This window comes from Notamacropus eugenii, chromosome 3, assembly GCF_028372415.1.
Source record: "Notamacropus eugenii isolate mMacEug1 chromosome 3, mMacEug1.pri_v2, whole genome shotgun sequence".
Taxonomy (NCBI): Eukaryota; Metazoa; Chordata; class Mammalia; order Diprotodontia; family Macropodidae; genus Notamacropus; species Notamacropus eugenii.
The window spans coordinates 284,120,577-284,139,212 of NC_092874.1; the positions used below are offsets into that span (position 1 = coordinate 284,120,577).

The window sequence follows — 18,636 nt, forward strand, 5'->3', positions numbered from 1 at the left end:
TACAATTTCCTCAACCTCTCTGAGTCTCAGTTTATCTGTAAAATCAGGCAGCTGAACCAGAATACTAAGGATGTTTAGGTAGATAAACAGTATAGTGAATAATACCTGATAGACTAAATAACAAATAGTAAGGCCTGGAATCAAGAAAACCCAAGTTCAAATCTTCCCTCTGGTATTTACTGGATGTGTGGTCCTTTGAAAGTCACCTAAACTCTGTTTCTTCCTCTATAAAAATGATAATAATAATAGCCCCTGACTCATATGGTTGTGGTGAGGATCCAGCAAAATAATGCATGGAATTGGGAAGCTTTAAAATCTATATGTATTAGCTATTTTCATTTGGCCTAGAGACAACTTAGAGAGGGATGAATAGTTCTACACAAGTATTGAAGGTCTGGAGAGGCATTTGTCTCCAGAGGGCACCAGGAGCAACTGAGAGTTACAAAGAGGAGAAATCAGCCTCAACTAAAGGGAGGGGAAGGGAGAACTCTAATTATTAGATTTATCTGAATGTGAATGGGTTAGTATGGAGTCATGCATACATGTTGTTATTCAGTCATGACCCCATTCTGGGCAAAGATACTGGAGTGGTTTGTGCTTTCCTTCTCCAGTTCATTTTAAGATGAGGAAACTAAAGCAGACAGGGTGAAATGAATTGCCCAGGGTCACACAGCTAGTAGGTATCTGATTTGAACTCAGGAAGATGAGTCTTTCTGACTCCAGACCCAGCACCCTATCCATTGTGTCCCCTTGCTGTCTGTCACATATAATAAAACACTCATAAATGCTGGTTTCCTTCTCTTCTCTCCCTTCCTTCTATCACTCCTCCCTTACTCCTTCCCCTCTCTCTCTTCCATCACTCCCTCCGTCTTCCTTCCTTTCCTCCTTTCCTTTGTCCCTTTCCTCCTTCCCTCCTTTTTCCCCTTCCCTTCTTCCTTCCTTTCCTTTTTCCCTTCCTTCTTCTTTCCGTTCCTTCCCTCCCTCCTTTTACCCTTCTTTCCCTTCCCTTCTTTCTTCCTTCTTCCCTCCCTCTTTTCCTTTCTTTCTTCCTTCCTCCTCCCCTTCAGAGGTCTCCAAGACAATCACTTGACAAGTATGATGGAAAAGGGACACTAGTTCAGATACAGAATGAACTAAATGGCAAATGAAATTCCTTCTGGCTCTAATCTAAAATCCCATGCAAAAACATTTTTCCCTCCCAAACTGGGTCAGATCTCCAGGGACAGAAAGCATTGACACTGAAAATATCCCACTCTTTGATGTAACATGGAAAAGCAAAGCTATTCCAAAGTCACTTACTTGTCACTTTACAAAGCCGAGACAGAGTCTTTTCAGAGAGTGAAGGGAAGTGTGGTTTGATGAGGTCGGAGATTGTTACTGCAGCTAAGGCATTGATACTGGCAGACACAGTGCTAGGGAAGACAAGGGAAAACCTTTTTTTTCTCATTTGTTCCATTTAATAAACATTTTGAAGACAAAAACTTAAAAGAATTTTTTAAAATTGGTATTGACCCTCAGTATTTGATTTTATTTCTAGAATCTCACACCCTAGAGCTGGAAGGAACCTCAGAAACCATGTCCTGTAACCACCCCATTTTATAGAAGAGGAAAGTGAGGCCCAGGGAAGTTTGATGACTCACTTAAGGTCATACAGGTAGTTGAACCCAGACCCACTGATTCCAGAACCAGTGTTCTTTCCAGTTTGGTACATTGTCAAACTCAGTTCAATTGAATTGAATCCAACAAAGTTTCTACCATGAGCCAGGCTAGGCACTGGGGATACAAAGACAAAATGACCCTAATCCAACCCCTTTGCTTTGTATATAAGAGAACTAAGATCCAGAGATTGAAAATGACTTGTCCAAGGTCACACAGGTAACAAGTAGCACCGTGAAGGTTTTTTTGAATGAGTCCTTCTGACTCCAAATCCTATGCTTTTCTCAATATAACAGACTACTTTCCATCATTCAGAAAAATGGAATAGAAATGTTTGAAGACAACAAGATTTTTATTTAATATTTCTAACTTTTCAGTAACTCCCCTGTAAATGAGGAAAGTATGTTTATAGTTTTCATTATGACTAAGAGACTTTAACCAGAGTTTTCACCTGAACTGAATTACATATTAATAATGAATGAATGAAAATTATATATTTATTAAGTACTTACTATGTGCCAATCACAGTTATAAAAGAATCATTAAAGGTAGTCATGTGCAAATAAACTATAAATTTCTTTTAATAGGTATGGTGGGCAGATGGAGGGAGACCGCTGGAGTAGGTCCATTCTAGTATGGAAACTCCCTCTGCCAATGCAAATCAACAACTATTTCTCAACTTGTCATCTTAGGGAATTCATTAAGAAGATCAATAACTTGCCCCTGGCCAAAGAGTCAATATGATTCCTAGGTGGAAGCTGAGCTTACTTCCTGGCCAGCTCTGTCCACTATGCCACCATAACCCAATGCTAAAAATATCAAGAATAAATCTTATTCCCTGGAGAGAAATCATATTAAGAACCCAAGTTCGCAAGAGAGATAATTCACCACAAAAAATAAGCTGGTTTGAGCATAAAACATGGGGTCCTTGGAAAAACAAATACATAGAATTCAGTAAATTCAACATGGAAATAGATACCCTATATTTTGCATGTCTTTACCTACTTTGTAACCGTGCTTGTATGCTAACAAATCAGCAACCTAGGATTTCATGATTGCAGGCTTTTCATCCACCAATGGAGATCCCAACCCATTGCTATCTTAAACTCTTAAATTCTACTTAGGCATCTATTTTTGACAAATAGTGAAATCTTTAGGGAAAAAGGAAAATTGTTGACATTGAATTATTATCATTATTGAAATCTTACTGAGAACATGGAAATATATGAGAATGAGTTTCATTGAACATGAAACCTCCCCTTGAATAGCTAACATCCTGGGAGTGGGGATGGGGGATAATATAACCTATCTCTCTGATGTGGTTAACACAGGCAATGAAATAACACTTGGGTCCCTCGTTGTCGCATTGAGATAACTAAGAGCTCTCTAGGGCTCTAAGAGCAAAACATTGGCTCTGGGAGGAGTGATCAAGCTGGAAAGGCTTCCGGTATGGTACCAACAAAAGACAATTGCCTGATAACCAGCCAGGATAAGTCCACAGAGGCTGATCAACCATCTATGACCTTGAGGAGATGCTTCTTGGTTGTAATAACTGATGAAGACCTTCTATAAAGATATAGAGAAAATATTTATGCCTATGAAGGTATGTCTAGGTTGCAAGCTTATCATTCCTATTGTTAGAATTCAACTTCAGTTCATGAAATATGAAGCTCTTTACAAAGCACTCCAAAAATCACACTTCAATAATTACATAAAGTTCATACCTTAGTGTTGCACTATATATACAAGCCACAAAGAGTCCTGGGAGTCCTGGAAAATCATGCAGAATGTCCAATGCTAAAAAGGGCATGAGCTGAAAAAGTCCAAAGTTTAGTAATTTTTTTAAACTTTTTTAGTTTTTATTATAGAAACAAACCTATAACATCGATGAAGGAAATCAATTTCTCATTTATCCAGTCTTGTCAGAGAATAAACTATTTCAAATGGATGAATATTTATGATAACTAACTCAATAACAAAACTTCTCCTTTTTAAATATTAAATATTTCTCATTCCCTTTTAAATAGACTGTACTGGTTGCTTTTGTTTTTATATCACATAGATTTTATTTTGAGTACCTCTTCTCCTCCTCCCACCTCAGCAAGAGCTACTATCCCTCGTTAAAAAGGAATTTTTGGAAAAAGAAAGAGGAAGAAGAGGAGGAAAAATTGAGTGAAAGATATCAAAATGATATTACTGTATTTGCAAAGTTCCACACCACTAGACCTCTGACCTCTACAAAGGAATTAGATGGGCGACTGGGAAGGAACAGTGTCTTTTCATATCACTTCTTTATGGTCAAGCATATTCTTTGTAATTTTGCAATATTTAGTTTTGAATGTTTTGTGGTTGTTGATTTTTCAACTTAAATTATTAGCTATTTTGTATATTGTTTTTCTGGCTCTGCTTATTTCACTTAGTATAAGAACATTTAAGTTTTCCCCCTGTTTCTCTCTACTGGTCATGCTCTTGATTTTTTACACAACATTAATATCCCATTATATTCTAGTACCACAATTTGTTTATCTCCAGGGCAATGTGATGTGATCACCCTTTGGTGACATAGATTATTGAACAAGAAAATAAAACAGCCTTCCCCAAAGAGTTTTTCTCGTTTTCCAGAAAAACAATCTCAAATTATTTACTGATCCTCTAACTGATGAATAACCTTCTACATGTAATTTCTACAACTGTAACTCAGTGTAACCCACATGTACCTTGCTTGTCAAGATCAACCTCAATGAAGGAACATTATCCCTACATTTTGATAAGTTTAGCAAAATTGACAAATATTGTTCATTTAAAACATTAACATATTTAACAACAGATCAGAGATGGGTTTCTCCAAAGTTTATAAATTTTCATCAGGAAAAGATGAAGCTTCTGCTTCCTGACAACCAAACAATTTTCTCCAAGTCCTTTTTAACATTCTACTTTGAACAGAATTTGAAAAACAAGATCCATTAAACACTGAATCATCATAATGAAGTTTGAAATCTTTGCGTATTAGATCTACTTTTTTCATAAAACTATTTTTATTTTCATAAAATTCTTTCTATAATAATGATTCTATAACAAATACTTATAAAAGATCATGGAACTTAGATTCAGGAGAAATGAGTTCAAATCAGTGTGATACTGACACAGTGGTACCATTGGAAAATCACTTATTTTCACTGAGTATCAATTCAATCATCTATAAAATGGTTACAAGTATTGATACTACCAAAGTTCTTTGTAAACCTTAAAGTCCTCCCTCTCTAAATAAGAGCTATTATCTCCATTTTCTTATTAATAACAACTCAGTCCATAAAGTAAATGAGGTATCACTGTAGGTAAACAGAGAGTGAAAATATGCCAAATATCAACCTTTTTTCCTCATGATAATCTATACCAAAATCCAATAATATAAAAAGTTTCAAAGCCAAGGATGTTTCACCAAAGGTACTAAATGATCAAAGAATTAATTAGAATAAAAGTCCTTTTCATTATAAGAATGACCAGCCTTGGTCCCACCCCTAATTTTTTTTTTTAAACATACCTCCCTTCAGGTACAGAAATGAAGGACTGCTGGAATGGAACATGGCTCATTTGGCATTTGTCAAACATAGTCGAAGTGTATGGATTTGTTGAACGGTTTGATTTTTTTGCTTTGTTATATTCTGGGGTTTTTTGGCTTTTAAAAAATATTCTTTGTAACAAGAGATTGGGTGGACACGAGATGAGGAGAGATTGATTCATAAATTAAAATGATGTAAGAACAAAAGAAAATAATACAGACTTTTTAAAAAAGAAAAGTATTCCTTTCTATTGGAAAATACGAGAAAATATGAGTCTTCAAAAGTGCTATATACTGAATTTTCTAGAGTTTATTTTATGAGAATGTGCAGCACATTCTTAAACCTGGGGTATTTGATTCAAAGTTAGAATTTGGAAAACACCGTTAATTTCTCCAATGATTAATAAACTATTTGGGCATTAGATTGTGTCCAGGAAAAGGACTCTATTTTTCCGGCAATTGTTTTGCAAGATTTCTAATGTTTTGAGGGGTTTTTTGTGTGTTGTTTTCCCACTGGTTTTTACACTCATATTTAAACTGACCTCGAAAACTCATGGTTGAGTGCAACCTCATCTATAGCTGTTATTCAGACAGAAATACTTCTATTAAGTGTATCAATTTCTCTTAATACTTTCTTCAGGTTCCCACATTTAATTTTATATCTAAGATTCATCATTCAGCTATACGCATACATATACATGTATATTCTAATAAAAATTTGCTCATTCTTTTAATAGAGTTTCTAGTGTGCCTATCTATTGTTCACCGAACATGTAGGAGCACTATTATTATTTCATAATCTATGACTAACACATTCACAAAGTAGTTGCAGTACTGAACCTGGTCTGGAGCTGACACTTTCTTTGACGTCCAAGGATCACAGTTATGGTATCTTGAATAAAGGACAAGACCACACAACGTTGTACAGGCAAGAATTCCCCAGCATCCTATAAGATTTATATAAAGTCCCCTACACAAACAAACAATACATAAAATGCCATCATTAATGTGCTAAGGTTTTTTAGGAAACATCCGGGGGGAGAAAACAGGCATTACACTTTGCTTCCATACTTCATTAGGTAAATAGATATCTTTTAGTTGGCAAAAAGAAAATTGTTTGGTTTACTCTGGTGTAACCATTTCTCTTTATAATGGCCAACTAATGAAGGAAAACGGATGAGGTTGACCAGGAATGTGTTTTGCTCTCTAAGCCTAAAGACCAAAGGATAATTTCCAAGAACTCTGAGAAGATTTGCATGAACTGAGGCAGAGTGAAGTGAACAGAACCAGGAGAACAGTGATCAATCATTTGATCAGTGATCAATTATCAGTCATCTGGAAATGTAGTCATGTTATGACTACATTTCCAGATGACTGATAATGAAGAATGTTACCCTACTCCTGAAAGAAGGATTCAATATGCCAAATGAAACGTACATTTTTGGACATGACCAATGGGGAAATTTCTTTACTTGTTTATGCTTATCTGTTGCAAAGGATACTTCTTTCATTTTAATAGGGGAAGAGTGGGTGGGACAGAAAATAAATGCTTGTTAACTGAAAAAAAGGTGTAACTAAAATACAAAAACAAAAGAAGAGGTGGAATGATTTGCACCAGGTCATGCTACTAGAGAGATGCTAGCACTTGAATCCAGGATCACCTGACTCCCAAAAGAAAAAGCTAGATTGCCCTTGAGAAATGATGTAGTTGTTTGAATGATCCTAAATTACTCATTTCTTGTCCCCCAAACCCCATCTTTTAAGCAATAGTAATGTTCTGATGATACAGTATGGATGTAAATCATGGAACACTAGAAGTTTCTTGAAGAAACAGAATTGTGCTTTACCCAAGCAGTTGGAAAGGATCTCAGTAGCCATGTACTATAAGCCTTACTTGATGAGTAATGCAACATTCATCTAGCCTTTGGGATAGTTCTGTCAGGAAATGTCTTAACAGTGCTTCTCTGAAACTTCTAAGCTTTGCTTTTAATTCTGCCCTCTGGGGACAAAGAAAACAAATCTAATGCCTATTCTATGGGACAGACTTTCAAATATCTTAAAACAGTGTCTCTCCCCTCAGTCCCACCCCCAACCTAGGCTAAATATCCTTAGCTGGTTTAGTCAACTCTCCCAAATAACATGAACCTGGGTTCCTTCACCATCATGGCTGCCCTCCTCTAGAAACTCTCCATTTTATCAGTCTCTGTTCTAACTGGCAATGAAAAGAAAAGAAAATGTTAGGAGCATAATGAAAGCTAGACTTGGAAAAATATACTATTTGTCAAAAGTACTATTACTGGGATGTGTGGATTCAGGAATCCATCAATTTTCTCTCCAGAGGTGGATGGATAGCTTGTTTCATTATGAGTCCTTTGGAATTATAGTGGGTCATGACCAAGTTTTTCAAATTCATTATCTTTACAATATCGCTATTATTGTAGAAATTGTTCTTGTAATTCTGCTCACTTCACTATGCATTAATTTATACATCTTTTCAGATATTTCTGAAGCCATCCCCTTCATTAGTACATATGGCAAAACAGCATTCCATCGCATTAATATATCACAATTTTTTTCGGCCAAGCCCTAATTGATGTCTATCCCCTTACTTTCCAAACTTTGCCACAAGTAAAAGAGCTGCTTTAAATATTTTTATACATATGAGTTCTTTTCCTTTTTCTTTGATCTCCTTGGGGTACAAATCTAGTAATGACATGTCTGAGGCAAAGAAAAGACACAGTTTTTACAGCTCTTTGGTTATAGTTCCAACTTGTTCTCTGGAGAAGTTGGACTAGTTGAAAGTTTCAATGAGAGTTGTTGACCTGAAAACTTGGTTAGAGAAAAGGCAACAGGCTAAATGCACACATTTTATGATTTAATTAATTAATCAATTCCCCATAAAGATAACAGTTACATAGAGCTCTGGAGCCAGGATCAGATCTGGCTGACTTAGTACAGAAATTGACTGTCTTAAGTACATTTTGCCATGAGAAAGGAGTTCTCACATTGTAAACACATTGTAATTGGGTTTTGTGATCCCAGGCTATGGGCCTCTTCCTTCCGTAGCATGCCTTTGTGATTCAAGGTAAGGAAAAGTCCCACCACCCAGACTGCAGACATCCTGTCCTAAACAGGCCTTTGAAATTGTTTATTCACAACCCAAGGTGTAGGCATCCTCTAAACAAAGAAGATTAGGTCCAGACTCTTCTTAATTCAAACTTTGGCCCTTATTAAAGTCTAAAATTTATATTAAATATTATCAGAGTGTATTAATATATCTATTTTTCCTATATCCTCTCCAGCATTTGTCATTTTCCTTTTTCTGTCATTTGCCATATCTAATGGATATGAGGTGGTACTGATGTGGTTCAGACTCTGGGAAATTCCTGGAGCTCCCCTGGAATCTCCTCACTTAACCTGGCTTTTCATACTCAAATCTGTAGCCATTGTCTGTTACCTCTTCATTGCCCCACCTGCTTCCCACCTAGGCGCCCCCTAGTCTGACATCTCCAAATAGCCTCCAGGTGTTTCCAGCCTTGGACCCTCCTTGGATTCCCTCCTAGGACTTCTCCACAAGATCCTTCCAAAACCCCTTCTCCCATCACGCTGGACTACCAGACCACCCCCCAGATCCCTCCTATACTCTTTTCTGTATTTGAGTTCCATCTTGCCTCCATGCAGAAGCTCAGATTCAATCCAGTTCAGACTCTGTCTAGCTGGGAATCTATCTGGCCTGCTTGTGAATACAAGCGTTACAAATGCTTAGGCTCCTTAAGAGGCAAGCCAATTTGGCAAATCTTTAATAAACTTTGTTTTCTTTGGCTTTAAGAAGGCTTGAGTCGAATTCATTTGAGCACGACCTGGACTGTCAGTATCTTGGGGTCCACCATCACCCCTTACCCTCATCAGTACCTCAGAGTTGCTTTAATTTTCATTTCTCTAATTATTAGTGATTTAGAACATTTTTTCATATGGCTATTGACAGCTTCCCTAAAAACTGCCTATTGATATTCTTTGACCATTTGTCAACTGGGGAATGACTTTAATTCTTATAAATTTGTCTCAGTTCCCTATATATTTTAGAATGAGACCTTTATCAGAGAAACTTGCTGCAAATATTTCCTCAGTTTCATGATTTTCTTCTAATTTTAGGTGCATGGTTTTATTTGTGGAAAACTTTTTAATTTTATGTAATTAAAATCATTCACTTTACCTCCTGGATGGACCTTCTTTGAAAGATTTATTGGAAGATTGGAGGATATAGGCAAGATGAGAGAACATTGATGGTCTCTAATCTGAACTGCTGGAGGGAATATTCATAACAATGAGCTTATGGGTGTATAAACAGGATAAAGGTATCTTGTATCTAGGAGGAGTGTATTTCTGACACACTCTTCCCATAGCTTACCAATCTAGTTTCATATATCCACTGCAGATTAAATGGAAATTCTCTGTATCTCTATATACCTTTAAAATCTTTCTTGAGAAGGGGTCTGTGCTCATAGAACAGCTCTAACTTCCATAGAAACTGTTCAGCAATTCAGGGCAGGGTCAGTCCCCTGAAATCTGGTTCCTGCTGACTCTAATGAAATTAAAATCTTGGAGGTCTTCTATGCCCCCATTACCAAATTCAATGGTTTTTTTTCAGTCCTTATTCTTCTTGACTGCTATGGAGCATTGGACATTCTTGATCTCACCCCTATACTTTCCACATTATTTCTACCTCCACACAGTATCTCATATCCATTCCTTTTCTTCCACTCACATAGGTACCATCTTGGCTCAATCCCTCATTGACTCTCATGTGGATTATTAATTGCATTAGCCTCTTTGATGGTCTACCTTGAGTCTTTTCCCTTCTATCTTCTACACAGCTGCCAAAGTGATTTTCTTAGAGTTCAGATTGGACCATGTCATTCCTCTAACTCAGCAAACTTTAGTGGTTCTTCTCTATTGCTTTGAATATCAAATACAGTCTCCTTTGTTTGGCTTTTGAATCCCTTCATAGACTAGACTCAACCTACCTTTCAAACACTATTATATATTACTCCCCTTTCCACATAGGAACATCCAGCTAAACTAGTGTTCTGATTGTTCCTTAGATACAACAGTATCCCCTGAACTTTTGCACTATCTGTCTCCATGTCTAGCATGGGAACTCATTTCACTTCTACCTTTTTCCTTCAAAAACTCAGACACTTTCTACACAAAGCCTTTCCTGTTCCCTCCTGTGATGATAATGCCCAACCATGCAAAAGTTTTACTTATTTATTTATTTTTTTACAAATTTTGACTCATAACCGTAATTCTATCTAACTATGTATATAACTCATTGATCACTTGGACTTCAGCTATGGGGGTATGTCTACTAACAGTGATTGTCCTTCAAAGTTTTGTCTCAGATTCTCTTGTCTTCTCCTATATACTTTCTGCCTGGTGATCTGACCAATTTCCATGGATTCATTTATCATCTCCATGTTGATAACTTTCAGATCTACTTATCCAGCCCTCACCTCTTTTCTGACCTCCATGCTCACCTCTCCAAATGCCTAATGGCATCTTGACCTAAATGTCCTGTGCACATCGTACATGCATCAAGTCCAGAACTGAACTTAATATCTTTCCCCACAAATTCTCTTCACTTCCTAACTTTCCTGTTATTGTTGAATAATACCACCATCCTCCCAGTCACCCAGGCTCATAACCTAGGTGTTATCCTTCCCTCCTTTTTGCTTTGCTTGGCTCTAATGTCCCCTCCTGTCCTGCCCCCTCCAGTCCTTTCCCCTCCTGACCTTAAACCTATTGCATTCTGAAGCCCAGAGACTGGGTCCCTGCCCAAACTCCACTTAAGGGCGGTTTCCTGGACCTCTCAGGGCTAAAGAGTGATTATCAATTGTAACCCTTCCCTTCCAGCTTGATTTAGTTATTTTTCTTTTGCTAATTAAAGGGACCACTCCCTGACTACTTCTTAAGCAGGCCTATTCACTGTATGGGCCTTACCTCACCCTGAGTACCTGAAGGAATATTTCATATCCCTTGAATAAAGTAAGTTCACTCTGTCCTTTTGGTGACCTCTCAAGGAACATAACATGCACGAGTTGGCCACGTATTAATGTTTTGGGAACTAGCCACTCCCGGAACACATAGATAATACTTGGAGGATCTGGCTAGTCCTCCCAGTATATGATTAATTAACTTATATCTTGTGGCCCCCGTATGGTATCTCCTTGATGGACAAAACCTGTATTGCCATGGCCATGTGCCCGACCAGCTTGGAACAGTGTGCGGAGCCGTTGGCAAAAAGCCTTCTTTGTCTAGGTCCCTATAAACTCTCCTTGCTTAGTGTAAATCCTCAGAATCTCACCCATGGAGAGGACGCTCTGCCTGGGACTACTTGCTCCCAATTCAGACCCTGAAAGCTGTATCCCAGGATTCCCCAGCTGAGAAAATTCAGGCGTTGGTGCTTCCCTGAATTTGTGATGCTTTTCTATTTCTTCTTATATCTATATTAATATTGCTATAATTATTTAGTACTAGGTTATATTAATTATTTCTGCTATAGCTCTAAACTGTTCATGCATTTGCCTTTTCTGTAAATCAATAAAATATCCAGCTTCTTCTTCTCAAATGTGTCTTATTGTAGGTGCGAATCTGAACCATAAATTTCCTTAATCATTCAGTACCTGAACAGACCTAAGGCCAAGAGGTCAAGGTCTCCCACTGCATCCTGAGCCATCTCCAGTTATCCTGATGAATATCTGGTCACTGGATCCAGATGGCTCAGGAGAAGAAAGAGAGGCTGGTGACCTGCACAGCCCTCCCTCACTCAAAACAAAGTCAAGTGCAAGTCATGTCATCATTTCTCTGATGTCATGGTCCTCTTTGGAAACAAAGGATAAACACACAACAACATAAAGCAATATAAATTTCTGTAAATGTGTCATATATTTTATGTATCTTTAAAATTGTGCATGTTGCTTGTCTAATTAATAAAATTGTTGTTGTGTGTTTGTCCTTCATCTTTGAAGAGGACCATGACATCAAGATGATGGCATGACTTGCAGTTGGCTTTGTTTTGAGTATGGGAAGAGTGTGCAGGTCACCAGCCTCACTTTCTCCTCCTGAGTCACCTGGGTCCAGGGACCAGATATTCATCAGGATGACTGGAGATGACCTAGGATGCAATTTGCCCTGATAAGCTCCCTGAAGACAGGGACTGAGGGAGCAATTAGAAGTCAACACTCTTGGGGACGGATGGGGTCAAAAGAGAGAAGAGAAGAAATGGGGGGCAGGATAGGATGGAGGGAAATAGTTAGTCTTGCACAACACGACTGTGGTGGAGGTCATTTGCAGAACTGCACAGATATGACCTGTATTGAATTGCTTGCCTTCCCGGTGGGGGTGGGTGGGGAGGGAGGGAGGAGGAGAAGATGGAACTCAAAGTTTTAGGAACAACTGTTGAGTATTGTTCTTGCATACAACTAGGAAATAAGAAATACAGGTAATGGGGTATAGAAATTTATCTTGTTCTACAGGACAAAAGAGAAGATGAGGATAAGGAAAGGGAGGGATGTTAGAAGGGTGGGCAGACTGGTGATAGGGGTAATTAGAATGCTCAGTGTTTTGGGGTGGGGGGGGAGGGGAGAAACGGGGAGAAAATTTGGACCTCAAAATTTTGTGGAAATGAATGTTGAAAACTTAAATAAATTAATTTTTAAAAAAAAGACAGGGACTGTTTGGTTTTTACAGTGCACAACACAGTACCTGGCACATAGTAAGGATTTAATAAATCTTTCTTGACTTGACATAATTTAATAAATGTTTGCTTACTTGATTCAGCATTTCCTCCTTGCTAGTCCCCACCCACCACCATCTTTCAAGTCTTTACTACAGTAAAGGCCCATAGTACTAACTTATCTCTCTTCCAGAGGCAATCCTTCTAGAATATACAATTCTATAGAGTCGGCAGAGAATAAGCTGCCTCAAACACAGTTTTGGTCAGATCACTCCCTAGCTCTAAAATCACCCATGCCTTGCCCTTTGCTTACAGGATAAATTCCAAATTTAATCTGGCATTCAAAGGCCTCCATGAACTGGCCCCAACCGACCTTATTTCTTTCTATTCAAACATTTGCTCCACATAAAACCATCTGCTAATACTCTCTCAGATGTAATTTTTCCTCATTCTTTTTTTTCCCTCTACATCATTTCCTGGTGGGGTCAGACATTCCCCTCTTCTTTCCTAAGGCAAATTCTGAACATGCTTTAAGATTTATCTTCAATTCCTCTACCTCCAAGAAGCCTTCTAGGAACAAGCCCCAGCATTCTGTCCTTCCTCTAAACTAATAGGGCATCTTTTGTTTTTACTACCCATTTGTCACTCTCTTTCCTACACACAGTACTCTATCTCCCAACTCAGTCAGTGTCTTTCCACTGGCTGGCTTCCATGCCTTGAGTGAACTCACTCTTCTTCTCTGACTCTTAGAATTTCTCTCTTCCATCAAGATGTAAACCAAGCACTACCTTTCTAATAAAGGCAATCCGGAACCCTTCAGAAAGCTGGTGACTTCCCTCCCAACGTACTATAACTACCTTAGTGTTACATTGTATTTATTTGGTAATATGAACATGGTAAATATTTGTTGGTAAATAACATTTAGGAATGTTATTTCTAAAACTCCTTTAGAAGGGGGATAGCTTCATTTTCTTGTGTTTGCGACTGTAATCACATTGCCTAGTATGGGTACCATGGCACCATGATTTTGCTTCTCAGTTGTGTCTAACACTTGGTGACCCTATTTAGGGTTCTTGGCAGATTCTGGAATGGTTTGCCATCTCCTTTCCTAGCTCAATTTACAGATGAGGAAACTGAGCTAAACAGGGTGAGATGACTTGCCTGGCATCACACAACCAGTAAGTGTCTGGGGTCAGAATTGAACTCAGGAAAACAAAGTCTATCTAACTCCATGCCTGGAGCTGTACCCACTGCACCACCTTACTGTCCCAGCTCCTTTGTTCTCAAAGAGGACTATGACATGAGGAAACTGATGTTATGATTTGCAAGTGAATTGGATTTAAGTGAGGCAGGGCTGTACAAAGTCACTAGCATCACTCTCTCCTCAGGAGCCATCTGGGTCCAGTGGCCAGATACGTGATTGATTGGCTTGTTGGAAGACCTGTGCTTGTATACTATCTCTGATGCTTACTGCCTATGTGACCCTGGGTAAATCCCTCAACCTCTCTCAGCCTCAGTTTCTTCATTTGTAAAACATGGATTATACCTGTAACTATCTCTTCGCCTTTCTTAGAGAAAGAGTTGCCTAAGGACTTGAGAGGCTAAATGATTTGCCCAGTATATGTCAGAAGCTGTCTTCCAGCTGGCATAGGTCAGAAGCAAGACTCGAACAATTTTCTCTAATCACTAGACCATACCGTCTGTCCCTCATCATCAATATTATTAGTTAAAATTATTATATAAAGGATTATATAAAACATGTAAATATATTCTATAAAATACATATTATATTAAAAGGATTAAATAAAAATTATTCTATAAAAAAATCTTTCATAAAAACCAAAGGACATTTAGGAGTGTTGATATATATACAATACTGAAGTAGCTCTTACATTTTTGCATGGAAACGGCTTTTGCAGGCATTGTACCTCTGGATTTGAGCTGGATTGATACCATAGACAGTGAGCCATGTGATGGATCCACCAATGATGATAGTCCAGAAGGTGTATCTTCGAAGAGGACTGGGATTGAAGCTGGACAAGTAATAGAAGAACCAATTCAGACTATCAGAAAGAAATGAGCACTGCCCGAAGATTTCTCATTGAAGTCAGGGAAATAGTTTTCCCACTGAAATTTGAGACATAAGGGTAGGGAGCCCGGTCTTTATAGCTGAATAATCCTAACTACCTGAGTGCTAACAACCCTTCCCTCTCTATAAAATAACGGGTTTGGTAGAAGAGGCTGTGGGTGACAATGTAAAGAGTATTGAAGCCTGAGTTTGAATCCTGGTTCACCATTTGCTTCCTGTGTGAAGTGGGAGCACTGACTAACTCTCTGGGCCTCAGTTTCCTCAGCTGTCAAATGATGGGTTCGTACTATGATCCTCTTGCTAGATAATCTCCCAAGCCACCTCCAGCTCCAACATGCTTTGATTTTAATCATTCACATATTTGCTTTTTGACTCTAAGAAAAATTTTACTATCCATCAGAATTCTTTTTCTTTGGGTCTTCAGAATTTCCCCTTTGAATATCCCATTCCTCCTGTGCTAAAATTCCCCCAGAACCTTCTGAACTCTACTCCACTAGAACCTAAAATATAGGTCAGACTATGTAAGTCCAGCTTTCTTGTCCCTCTATGACAAATTCAAAGGTCACGTGATCACCTTCTCCCCAAGTGTCCCATCATTATCCCTTGCTCCTGAATTTAACTCTTCCTTGTTGGTGACAAGCAGGTCCAAAATGAATTTTGTGGGTTCTTCCATCTCTTTGAAGAAGGAAATCACTATTTAAAAAATGCTAAATACTTTTTTCACTTGATTTTTCTTGATTTTTTTTTTTGCAACATGGCTAATATAAAAATATTTTGTGTGACTTCACATGAATAATCAATGTCAAATAGCTTGCCTTCTCAATGGGTGGGGGAGGAGCTGGAGGGAGGGAAAGAATTTGGAACTCAAAAAAAATTTTCTTAATATTAAAAATAAATAAAGAAAAGGAAGAGGAAGGAAACAATGGATGGAAGGAAGGAAGGAAGGAAGGAAGGAAGGAGGGAAGGAAGGAAGGAGAGAGAAAGAATGAAAAAAGAAAGCATGTTAAGCAAAAAGTAAATGCTTTAGGGGTGGCTAGATGGCTCAGTAAATAGATAGAACATCAGCCGTGAAGTCAAGAAGACCTGAACTCAAATCAAGACCTGAACTCTCAAACCTTCCCACCAAAAAAAAAAAGAAAAAGTGAATGTTCTATGTTGATCATGCTTGTGCCCAAAGAGGACAGATTCACTTTCCTCCCTTCTTTGCAGAGGCAGGAGACTATAGATGTGGAATATTATATATAATGTCAAATTTGGTTCATATGTTGGTTGTTTTTTTTTCCTACTATACTATCTAATTACTCAAACAAACAAAAAGTAACTGTTTTCAGAGAATCAGCAAGGGAAAAAATTAATTATCCACAAAAGTTTTCATAGATCAGAGATTTAAAGGTTGAAAGGACCTTGGAAGTTATCCTTTCCCCCTCCTTTATTTTACCCTGAGGCCCAGGAAGTTAAGCCACCAGCCCAAGGACAGAGGGGTAACAAGTAGCCCCACAAAGTGGGGCTCTCAGAAGGGGTACCTTCGAGAACAGCTATATCAAACATACATGGCCCATAACACTCTCAGACTCAGCCAGCACCAGATTAAAATGTAGTTCCAATCTGATTTTAATAGGTTGAAATATTCAGGGTTTTTTTTTTAAAAGATATATACCCCTATGTGTGGGTTTTCTAAGTCAATGTGCAGCCTGCAAGCATCTGTATGTATGATTTAGAGGTCTCAGTTGTTAGAGTTTATCAGCACTGCCCTAGAGGGCCAGGGACCACAGGGAAAATTTAAAAGGCCTCCACAGGGCCACATCCTATTCCTTTCAGCATTTTCCTATTGACTCAGAAGTCTAATAGAATTCTGCTTTTTAAAATTACCTTGTGTGCCCATCTTGACTCCATCCTCCACCCCACACACTGTACCCCCATCTCCACTTCAACTCTCCCCACAGGATTTGTACCCGAAAGAAAATGTTTCTTTATACTAAGGCTTCTCCCTCTAGGGAGGAAGGACCTTGTGGCCAAATCCCCCAGGGAACAACCTCAGCAGCCTTAAGAGGACAATACAAAGGAGACTCTCAGGTCTACCACAACTGTCCAGAATGCAAGGATATTTATTTCTGATTTTCCATAGTAGATCAGTCTTCCTCTTAAATATACTTCTAATGGATGACATTTCTCTGACATTTTAGGTCTATAAAACTTTCCAATACATAATCTCACTTGATTCTCTTAATTATTCTGATATATACATACATATATTAATATAATATACTAACATAATATAATAATTAACATAGTATAACAATATCATTAACATTATATACATAATTATATTGTAATACAATACAGTTATAATATATTATAATAATATAATTATATCATAATACAGTATAATGTAATACACACATATATAGATACATATATTTTTTTTTTATTCAAAATTTGTGATTCCTTTAGTGTAAGGAAGTCCCAACATAGAAATACCCTCCACTGAAACAATTTAGCAACTCATCTGTAAATGATAACCTGAGGCAACCTCGTTGCCTTGGCCGTGAGGAAGTTAAATGATTGGCCCAGGGTCGCACAGCCAGAATGGGTTAGAGGCAGAATTTGAACCCAAATGTTCATACCTCCAACCCTGAAACTGCTACATTATGCAGCCTCTTGCAAGACACTAATGGTATCTTCCTATCTGGGAAAATTAAAGGTGAAAGAAGTCAAGTGACTAACCCATGGTCACATAGCTAATAAATATCAGAACTGGTTTTTGAACTTAAATCCGTCCTGATTCCAAGGGTGACTTTCTTTCCCCTACACTATTCCACACTGAAATATGGGGTCCAAAGCATGTCATCTAAGCCCTAGAAGTTCATTTGTCATTTTCTACTTCTATATAAAATGTCTCTCCCTTCTTGAGGGCAGCCTCCTATCTTTTCATATCTTTGTTCCCCCTGGTCAAAATATAAGATCTGGCATGGTAGAGGCTTCATAAAGACTTGCTCATGGACTGCACGCCATCCTGGATGCTGTTTTTAAATTCTATTGTATTTTTATTGAAAATTTATCCAAATACACAGAAACACACACACATTCCCAGTAGACTAAAGGAAACTTACTCCCAGAAATTCAATCTTCCTCCATGATAGGAATCATTTAGGACATTGTTGATTCCACCTTGAACCACAGTGCCCTGTATGATTATGGAAAAAAATCCAGCCATCTTAATTCCAACTTGGAAAACATGTATCCAGACAACAGCTTTAAATCCACCCTTTGAGGAAAAGAATAATATTTTGTGTTATAAAATCATATATAATATTGCATATTATATGTATAATACAGTCCAATCTCACATAGAATTACATACAATATTACATGTAGCACACAAATGTTTATAAGTATATGTGATATTACATTGTACAATATAATGTCCCTTCTACCTATAAATACCTATGGTTATACACTACATTTGTTACATGTAATATTATACATATAATATTGTTGTTAACATGTGTAATGCATAAATATTATTTACAATATTATCACATATCATGTAATATAATGCATATTATAACATGCTGTTATATGATTGTATAATTTGTA

At 37.8% G+C, this 18,636-nt stretch overlaps 1 protein-coding gene across 1 annotated transcript in view; it reads right to left on the bottom strand.

Moving 5' to 3' along the window:
- The window catches only part of LOC140534552 (sodium-coupled monocarboxylate transporter 1-like), a 38,002-nt gene that overhangs the window by 10,168 nt on the left and 9,198 nt on the right, over window positions 1–18,636 (bottom strand). Inside the window, exons 5-9 of the mRNA XM_072655699.1 lie at window positions 18,150–18,304; window positions 14,843–14,983; window positions 6,056–6,185; window positions 3,381–3,469; window positions 1,300–1,412 (exon numbers count right to left, since the gene is read on the bottom strand). Of these exons, the coding sequence (XP_072511800.1) occupies window positions 1,300–1,412; window positions 3,381–3,469; window positions 6,056–6,185; window positions 14,843–14,983; window positions 18,150–18,304 (628 nt within the window). The remainder of the gene's footprint in view (window positions 1–1,299; window positions 1,413–3,380; window positions 3,470–6,055; window positions 6,186–14,842; window positions 14,984–18,149; window positions 18,305–18,636) is intronic.